Raw genomic sequence first — 9,786 nt, forward strand, 5'->3', positions numbered from 1 at the left:
AAGGCCCGGGGCCCAAATGGGAGTGGGGGGCATGCACTGATCCACGGGGGAGCAAGGGGAGGCTCCAGGAGCAATTCTCCTAGGGCAGGACCGAGGGGCAGGGGTGTGGTGCGGCGAGGCCAGCCAGGCGCAGCACTTCAGTGACGGGTCATCTGCGAAGAGGACACGGGGGCGGTGAGGCCCTTGTCCCGCGTGGGCCCAGGGGCTCCCAGCAGCTGAGTCTCCCCGACGGACTCTGCCCCCACCTCTCACCTTGGCCAGGCTCGGGGGGTATCTGGCTTTGAGGGACTCATCGTTCAGCAGAGGCCTCACCAGGCAAGAGCGTCGGTGGGAAAAGGTCTCAAAGCTCTTCTTGCCGTGGTAGGACCCCATGCCGCTGCTCCCTGCGAGGGGAGGAGCTGGCTCAGCCCCAGGTGGCCCGAGACCCCCAGACCCTGCCTGCGACCCGCGTGCGCTCCTTTTCTGAGCCTCCCAGGGGCAGCTGATCCCCGGCGGATGCCCCAGGGGACATGTCCACACTGGGGACAACAGAAGGTGCTCAGAAGAGTCGTTTCAGCTGGGGGACCTCTGGGCCGTGCTCCCTCTCTCAAGGCCTCCCCGAAGCAGGATAGGGGTACCGGGTGACCCTCAGGACCGTCTAGGGTCTTAACATCAAACATGACTGATGGACATGACAGCAGGAGCCAGAGGCCCACCAGGAGAGGTTAGTGGGGGTCTGAGGCCCAGGGCTGCTCCAGCCTCTCCTGAACTCCCAACCCAGGGGTAGGGGTGGGGGGGGACCTGGAGGGGCCAGGCAGGCAGTGCGCTCAGCCCCAGACTCACCCACTCCCCCGTAAGGCAGGGAGTGCACAGAGCTGTGGACAACGACGTCGTTGGCCGTCACCCCGCCGCTTGATGTCTCTGTAATCATCTTCTTAATCACCTGCAACAGCAGCCGGTGGCCACCTCAGTCCCCTCCCCGGACCCCCAGGCCCCTCCCTACCCTGTCTGGGCACATCCCAGAGCCTCAAGGGCCAAGCCGATGACTGGTTTCAGAGCCGGAAGAGAAAGGGCTCCGAAAGGTTAAGTGACGTGCCCAAGATCACATGGCAGTGAGGCTGGGATTTGAACCTGGGCCTGTGGACCCCCAGGTCCTGTTCACATGAGTGCTGTGTCGGGCTCGCCAGGACCCTGGGACGAGGGCACCGCAGGCCCACCTTGTCATTTAGAGAGAACACGTAGAGCGCCAGGGGCTTCTCCCGCTGGTTGATGAACTGGATGGCCTCCTCCAGGCTGCGCACGCACACGATGGGCATCACGGGCCCAAAGATCTCCTCCTGCATCACCTGGGACTGGGGGTCCACGTCTGTGAGGATGGTGGGGGCTGAGACGGGGAGCAAGCGAGAGTCAGCAGGTGCGGATGTCCCCCCAGCCTCCCCACAAGCCCAGGCACCCAGCTTCCTCCTTCCATTGCTGTACGGTAAGGCCACCCGGGCTCAGGCGGGGCACGAATGAGGCCCCCGCCCGCCTGGGCTCCATCCCAGCAGGCCGAGGAGAGAACTACGGATTAACCTGCATGTGCGGGAAACCCAGGGTCCACATTTGCAGCAGGCGGGCACGGTGCCCCACCGGCCACCTGAGCCCTCGCCAGATCTCTTCAGTCCACAACAAACTGGGAGCCAAGTGGGGTCCCATCTGGTGACCTTCAAGCCTGGGCACTGGGGCGACCCCTCCAGCTGGGCACACGTTGCTTCCTGTTCAGACCCCCCGCTGATGCCGCCTGGAGGGCAGAGGGCTTCTGGGCGGGGACAGGCTTCCCAGGGGTGGTGCCCGGTCCCCGCCCGCCAAGAGCCCCGGGCCCGCTGGGTGGTGTCTGCTCCTCAGGGGTCGCTGTCCGCTTGCGGGGACCCAGGCAGCCCGGGCAGATGGGCGAGCACACGCACCGATGTACCGGGTGGCCGCGTCCCCAGTGCCTCCGTAGGCGACTTTCTGACCCTCCATCAGGCCCATCACCCTCTGGAAGTGCTGGGAGTTAATGATCCTCCCGTAGTCATGGGACTTCTTGGCATCCTCCCCGTAGAACTCCTATGGACAAGGGGTTTCAGGTAAGGACCTGGACCCTCATCATGGCTGCGGGCACAGGGCGACCTTGGCCCGGGAGCACACGGGGCACCGCCCAGCTGGTGGGCAGTGACCCCAAGGGTTACTGGGCTCCCAGAACATCTGGGGCGCTCCAAGCTTCCACGGCTCTGACGAGCTGCGAGGCAGCGTTATTTGAAAGAAATCTACGCACAGTCGTGTGGGAATCGTGAGCGGATCGAATGCGTGTCTTCACAGAAAGGAAGAGTGAGGAAACGTACCAGGAAGTCGGCAGTGATTGCCTTGGGGCTGTGGGTTTCTGGGTGGAGCTTTTTTTTTCTTTATGTTTTATTCTTTTCTAACCTTGTCTAAGAACGTTTTTTTCATGCTTATTTTTGAGAGAAGGACACACACACAGAATGTGAGCAGGGGAAGGGCAGAGAGAGAGGGAGACACAGAATCCGAAGCAGGCTCCAGGCTCTGAGTTGTCAGCGCAGAGCCCGAGGCGGGGCTTGAACCCACAAACCGTGAGATCATGACCTGAGCTGAAGTCGGAGGCTTACCCGACTGAGCCACCCAGACGCCCCCTTTCATAACCTTTTCCGAATTATCGACAGTGAGTGTGGATTACTTTGATGATCAGGGGGGCAAAAAAATCCAGTGTTTTCTAAAGTCTAGACCCTCCTCGCTGCCTTGCAGCCTCTCACCCAGCCCCGGGGACCAACACTTACTTTCAGGGACTTTTTGAGCTTCTCCACAATTTGGTTCTGGATGGAGGGGTCACAGAGGATGTAGTCCGGGGCCACACAGGTCTGGCCGCTGTTCATGAATTTCCCCCAGGCGATGCGTCTGTGAAAATTACAGATGGGATTGCATCCCGCAAGGCATGGGAGGCTCCCTCGGACGAACATCTTATTCGTTAGCTCAGGGTCACGGTATGAGAGGCTGGGCATGGGTTGGGGGGTGGGGGAGAGCTCTCAGGTACGCACAAGCCAGAGACTCCCTAAGCATCCCACTGGTTTCTGGACTCTGGACTGAGCAGACCCATGTTCTTGAACACGTTCACAGGGGCCTAAGGCGCCACACGTGCGAACCTCATCGACGACTGCTGAGGGGCTTCTGGGAGATGTCTGGGGCGGGCAACCTTTGTGCCTGTCTGTTCGTGCCCTTGAGCCCTGCACGGCCAGATGCCGTCTCTGCTCAGGGTCCCCACACCCTGGAAGGCCACGCACGTGCGATATGAAAGGCTTCCGGCGAGACCTCCTCCCCGCTGGAGGCCTTCCCAGACCGCCTGCATCTCTTTTGTGGATATGGTACCCCTTCCCCCACCCCCGGCTCCCGCCCAAGACTGCAGATGCCACGAGGGCACAGACACACGGACGGTGTCTGTGTCCCTCCCATTCTGCGTGAGCTGGAAGGCAGCCAGAACGGCCACTCACCTGCAGGCGATATCCAGGTCACAGTGCTTGTCCACATAGCAAGGGTTCTTCCCCCCCAGCTCCAGCGTGAGGGGGGTCAGGTGCTTGGCTGCGGCCATCATGATGATCTTGCCCACAGCGGTGTTCCCAGTGTACAGGATGTGGTCAAATCTCTCCTTGAGGACCTCTGTGGTCTCAGAGATGCCCCCGTTGATCACCGGGTACAGATCCTTCCGTGCGAGGAGGAGGCAGGGCTCAGAAAAGACCACCACCCTTCCTCCCCACCCTGCCCACCCAGTCGTCACCAAATAGATCCCCTCTCCTGACCCCGGGACTCCTTTCATCTCGATGGGAGAGGTCGGCTGTCTTTGGCTTAGCTTAGCTCCTTTGCTGCAAAAATGCACTATTTCTCAACCCCCAAAGACCTGAGGAGCACCTCACCTTGTCCAGGTACTGAGGCATGATGGTGGCCAGCAGGTTCGCCATATTCTCACTCAGCTCCGACGGCTTGATGACCACCGCGTTCCCTGCAGAGCGCACGGAGTCAGGGCCCCGCCCTCCCGGTGGCCAAGCCCGGAGCCCACCCGTTCTCTGTGTCCTTGGAGGAATGGACAGAAGAGCCGAGGGCACACAGGCCACAGAAGCTGCGTCACCCGCCCTCTGCAGCTGTTCGGATGTGGAAGAAGAGGGAAGAGAAGAGGGAAGGACCTGGGCCCTGATGGGAGAGCAGAGCTGGTCCCAACTGGGGGGGCTGGTGAGCCCAGATATATCTAAGCTGAAGGTGGCCCAGCACTGCATACACAGCAGGCAGAAAGTGGCAGGCTGTGGTCACATCTGAGCCAGGCTGGGCTTCTGGCACCGGGAGGTCCTGCTAAATAGTTTGGTCCCTGAAGCCTCTGGGGAAAGACAGATCCATCAACCCACTACCTGACCCCAGGTGCCATCTTGTCACAGGCCCCAGTTCCCCCCCATCTCTGGCCCCACTCAGCAGGGGTGAGGCAGTGGTCCCTTGAGACTCCCTCCTGAGACAGGGCCCGCATACCCGCAGCGATGGCGCCCACCACGGGCTGGACAGTGATGGTGAAGGGGTAGTTCCAGGTGCCGATGATGAGGACCACGCCCAGGGGCTCCGAGTGGATGTAACACTCGTCATGCTGGGTCTGGGGAGTCTTCTCCACGGGCTCGTCCGCAGCCCACTCGGGGAGCTTCTTGATCGTGTGATCGATCTCTTCCAGGACATACACCACCTCCTCGTAGTAGGCGTTCCACTCGTTCTGCGGTGGTGAGAGGGGCTCCGTGTGAGCTCACCGGCCAGAGATCCAGGGCCGTGCGGCCGGGCCTCTGCTCAGGGAGTCACCAGGGCTGCCTGTGGTCCTGGCTCCCTGGGCCCTGGATCTGTGACCCTGTCCTAACCTCAGTCTCCGGATCTAAAAAATAGGAGCTTTTTTAGTACTTTGCATGCTGGGTGGGCATGTTGGGCACAGCCTGGCTTGCTCAGCACCAGGGCTCTGGGCCAGAGAAGGCACGTAGTGAGGCTGCAGGCAGAGCTGAAGATTTGCCACTGGGGTGGGGGGTGTGCGAGGGTCCCTTTCTGACAGTGTTGAGGGCCCGGGGAATTTGCACAGGCCAAAGTCACGGTGCCTAAGGGGACCTCAGACCTGGTCAGTGATTTGAAGGTCATTGATGGGTGGGGAGGAGGGAGCTGAGGTGTGTCCAAGAACGCTTATAGATTACAATGAGACTTGACCTCAGGACGGAGCGCTAAGGCCACCTGAAGAAATGGGTAGAGGAAAAAGACTGCCAAAGAGAGGAAAAAAAAATCCCAGAGAACTTCTTGGCAGGGGAGGTATGAAGCAGGCAGAACCTTCAAGGATCTTCCTGGAGTTGGGGGGGGGGGCTGGGGGGAGGAAGCCATCCTGCAGGAAAGGGGGGGGGAGGTGAGGAGAAACAGACAGCAGAAAAAACAACACTTCCATGAACTTTGGCCATGAGAAGCAAAACAGAAGTTGTGAAGCTTTTGTTTTAAGATGAGGAACCAGAGATTAAAAAATACAGCAGTGGGGAGCCTGGGTGGCTCAGTTGGTTAAGCCTCGGACTCTTGATTTCAGCTCAGGTCATGATCTCAGGGTTTGTGAGTTCAAGCCCCACATCCGACTCTGTGCTGTCAGCACAGAGCCCGCTTTGGATCCTCTGTCCCCTTCTCTCTCTGCCCCTTCCTGGTTTGCTCTCTCTGTCTCTCTCAAAGTAAATAAACTTTAAAAAAAAAAAGTTTAAAAACTACAGCAGCAAAGCGCTCTGACACAGTAGGGGCGTGAGCTCCAAAGCCCCTCTGCACTTCTCTAAGGCAAAATGGGATGCGTGGAAGCAGGGCCAGGCGACATGGGGGCAGCAAGGTGAAGGGCTGGAGAATTTGGAGGTGTCTGATTTTGCTCAGGGTGAGGGATGGATGGGGAGGGAGGCAGGGAGGTGCCCTTTGGGATGCCAGGCTGTGATGTTCTCCGTTAGGGGAACCAGGTGGCCCTGCGTGGGGCCGAGGGCTGGGAGAATGAGGAGACCCGAAATTCGGGGTGTCAGGCGCACCTTGTGGAGGTCGGCGGTCAGCGCGCCCGCGATGTCCTTCTCATGCTCCTTGATCATGCGCCGCAGCGCCTCCAGCTGCTGGATCCGGAACTGCAGCGGGCGCGTCCTGCCCGAGTTGAAGGCGGCCCTGGCCCGTTGCACGACTTCGCCAATTTTGCTCATGGTGCCTGGGGACAGAGAGCGTCTTGGAGCCGGGGAGGAAGACGGGCGCGTCCCTCATACCGGGACCTGGGGACTGCAGGGGCAGCACCCTCATTGCTCAGCCATCGTGTTACCTTTATAGAAAGAGAAAGATTCCCTCCCTCCCCCAGGAGAGCTGGGGAAATGGCATTCTTTTGCCTTCTCAGCCCCCTAACTCAGCTGTCTGGCTCCCCTGGCCTCTGAGCTGATGACAAACCATCTGCACTGAGGGCCAGGAAGCAATGGCATGCGACGCTAAGTGCTCATGGTGAGTTCCTGGCAGTGTGCGGAGGGAGGGGAGGGCAGAGGCGGGGCAGCCCCTTTCCAGCAGCTCTCATGCCCCGCTCCCACCTCTACCTGCTCGCAAAGCTCCCAGCAAACACTCCCAGAGCTCTGCACACGCAGCCAGGCCACTGTTCAGGGCAGGCTGGCCGGCCGGGGTTGGGATTCCACACCCCGGCTGATTAAAGACAGCCCAGCGTCTGCACACCAGTACCACCTTGCTGGCCCCTCGATGGCCTGCAACAGCACCGGCTGCTTTGCAGGTGGAACCAGACTTGGTCTTTAAGCCAGTGGGTGCCTGTAACACGTGTGAGACACCGAGCACACGCCAGAAGTCTCCCGCCTCCCAGAGCTTCAGAGCTGCACACGGCCGTGTGGAGGGCATTCCTGCTACCAGGGCAAGAAACCGTCCTGGCAAACAGGGCTGGTTCTTCTGGGGGCCATTTGGCTGCATCCAAGCAAAAGCCTTTAACATATATTTCCCTTTGACAGTGCAGGGCCACATTCAGGAGCTTATGGAAATTGCAGCGTTCCTAAACATGAATGAGCAAGTTCATCAAGTCTGTATACAACAGAAAATAGTGGAAACATCCTAAACGCCCATCAGCAACTGAAATGAACTAGACAGCACCTGTGTGATAGCCGGCTGTGCAGGATTTAGGAGGGGCGTAGAGCAGATGTCACCTTCATCAGGACACTGGCCGTCTGGGCCGGATGCGTCCCAGGCATGAGGCATAAGAAAGAAAGCCGGCAGAACATCAGGAACCCTAGGCGTGCGTGTGCACATATGAGTGTGTGTATGTGCTCTTGCACGCGCAAGAAAAGACCAGAAGGGTGGCCCCCAAGGTGGCGACCATAAGTACGGGTGGCATCAGTGGTGATCTTTGCTTTCATCTTCCACTGGTGTTTCACTTCTTTTGCAAGGAGCTTGCACTTTTAAAAAATGTTTTGTAACTTTTTGAATAGGTAACGCATGCGCATGCTCGTGGTAGAAGAAGTAAAAGATACAAAAGGGGCACAGAGAAAAGCTTCCCTTCGCCCTTTTCCCTCAGCAATTCCTTTCCGTCTTCCCAGAGACACCCACCCCCCTGTCGGACACTGCATAACTGCTAATATCAGGAAGAGAACCACAATAAGGCTATTTCTACTTTGCAAAAAAAATTATATAGACCATATATACTGTATATGCATATGTGTGACATATATTAATACATATGTATGTAAATATATGCATATATGGCATATTTAATGTATATGATACACATATAATTTTTTTGGCAAAGTGGAAATAGCTGCGTGTGTGTAATCCTGCAAGTGGTCGGATATCTCCCGCTGCCTCCCCTGTCCACGGTGCTGACCCCCGCCCCAGGCTTTCTGCATAGAGAGGAGGGACCCCTGCATTCAGGGCGGTCCTGCTGATCACGACCCCAGACACACAGCCCCACAGGAAGGTCCTGCTTCCCTCCCCAGCCTTGGGTGGGCAAACCAGAGCAGCAGGCCCTGGCCATCGGCGGCCCAGGGCGGAGTGGGTGAGTGAGACAGGGCGGGCTGGCACCCCAGGCCTAGCACTCGGGACCACGTGGTCTCTGGGAAGGAGCCCCTCTGCACGGCATTAATAATGGCGCTGCCTCTCAGTTCCTAGAGATTAACGGAGCTGGAGAGCATCTGACACTGCGCCTGGAGGCAGCCAGCATTCCTTTCCTGGGACCAGGCTGCCTTCCCACATCTCTGCAGCCCACCTTTCTCACCTGTGCCGACTCTGCCCCCAGGCATCCCCGCCGATGGCTCCCCCTCAATCCTCCCCTCTGATCCTCACAAAAGCTCCATAGCAGCGCCAGGGAAGAAGGAACTGTTAGGAGTCCACTTAACAGATGAGCAAAGTGAGGCTGAAAGTCACTAGGTATTCCCACCTAGGGAAAAAACCAAAAAGGAACGGGGTGGGAGGGAGGGGAGAAGATTACCTTTGACACAAGTCTTCCCCAGCGCCTTGAGCTTCTGGACTGAGCAGCCTAGAGGGGACACATTTAAGGACCCTTCTTCCCGCCCACTTGGCCTGCGAGTCCCTGCCCAGGAAGTTTGTGTAACAAGAACAAGACAGTATTCAAATATGGGTTGTAGCTAACGGACCTCTACTTCCTATGGGCTCCGGCTTTGGGGATTAGGCCTTGGGTGGTTGATTTTTTTTTTTCTGTTCTGAAATGCAAGAATGCGTCTGTGAGGACCTGGGTGGGGCTCACATCCAATCTTCAAAAGGAGCCTATGTGTCTGCCCCAGGCGAGGGCCCCTGATTGATTCAGCCTGGCATGCACCCCTTCCAGATTTCCGAAATTCAATTGCCAGAGGCTGTTGTCTGAGTTGCCCCGTTATGTAAGGTCAGCAGAGGGTGAGCTACGAGTCAGGGTGAGTGTGCGTGCGCGCAGCTCCCCCCAAACGCACCAGTGCACGGGCGCGTTCCGGTCCCCTCACCTCTCTGCCGTGAACACACATGTCAGGGGACCCCCCCCCCCCAAGGTAGAGACGTCCCACCTGGGGAACCGCAGGCTGGGAGCTTTCTCCGCGAGCCCCACCGATGCGTGGAGCTGCCCTCTAGTGAAAAGCAGAGACGATGCCGAGAACCCGTAACGACTGTGTGGTCCCCATCTGGAAGCCCCTTCCTCTGCCATTTGCCAGATGTTTGCTGGGCAGGTCCTCTGTGGCACCTAATGCGGACGGAGGCGGATGTCACTTACGGTCACTTCTCTCCCCTGTCCCACTGCTGCAGGCTCCCGGTCTCTCCTTACCACGCTTCCTGCCAAACTTTCCCACCGGCGGGCCCCCTGCAGCCAGCATGTGGGTGCCCTGGCTTCCCAGTTCACTTGGAGGAAGACACAGGTCTCCGCGGCGGCCGGAGGGTGTCCTCCTCCTCTCCCCTCCCTCTCTGCGAGGCCCTTCCCCCCCGATACCCACACACAGCTCTGCTCAAGTGTCACGGAAAACTGTAGCGAGCCCGCCCTGTTACTTTCTGTCTTCTTCCTTCATTTCAGTTTTCTCCCACTGACATGCTATTTATTTGTCTACTCATTTCATTGGCTACCTGCCGCCCTCCAGCTAGAATTCGGTTTGCTCACTGCCCTCATCCTCACACCTTACAATAGTGTCTGGTGCACAGTGGGTGCTCAGAGAGTATCTGCGGAATGATGGGATAAACAGGAAATTTCAAAACAACGTGGTCACTGTAGCAGCTGGCATACGCACAAGATGTTTAAGGGACAAAGCTGCCACCAGAGGG

General features: G+C 58.3%; 1 protein-coding gene across 1 annotated transcript; it reads right to left on the bottom strand.

The window, feature by feature from the left end:
• ALDH3A1 (aldehyde dehydrogenase 3 family member A1) lies at positions 1–8,530 on the bottom strand. Its single transcript, XM_039227373.1, has 11 exons — positions 8,480–8,530; positions 6,057–6,223; positions 4,519–4,750; positions 3,918–4,003; positions 3,498–3,706; positions 2,790–2,907; positions 1,923–2,064; positions 1,197–1,363; positions 823–922; positions 253–383; positions 1–152 (listed from the first exon to the last, which is right to left on the bottom strand). Exons 2-11 carry the CDS (start codon positions 6,216–6,218, stop codon positions 138–140), a joined length of 1,362 nt encoding a protein of 453 aa, XP_039083304.1. The 5' UTR covers positions 6,219–6,223; positions 8,480–8,530; the 3' UTR covers positions 1–137.
• Between the last annotated feature and the right edge of the window lie 1,256 nt (positions 8,531–9,786).

Source organism: Hyaena hyaena, unplaced genomic scaffold (assembly GCF_003009895.1).
Source record: "Hyaena hyaena isolate Hyena2069 unplaced genomic scaffold, ASM300989v1 scaffold_27, whole genome shotgun sequence".
Taxonomy (NCBI): Eukaryota; Metazoa; Chordata; class Mammalia; order Carnivora; family Hyaenidae; genus Hyaena; species Hyaena hyaena.

Excerpts from the sequence above, each read along its gene's own strand:
- ALDH3A1 (XM_039227373.1), bottom strand. The coding sequence starts at position 6,218 with ATGAGCAAAATTGGCGAAGTCGTGCAACGGGCCAGGGCCGCCTTCAAC. Across the intron at positions 1,364-1,922 it reads CGCGGCCACCCGGTACATCG|CCCCCACCATCCTCACAGAC; the intron begins GTGCGTGTGCTC and ends TCCCCGTCTCAG. Across the intron at positions 384-822 it reads CCTGCCTTACGGGGGAGTGG|GGAGCAGCGGCATGGGGTCC; the intron begins GTGAGTCTGGGG and ends CTCCCCTCGCAG.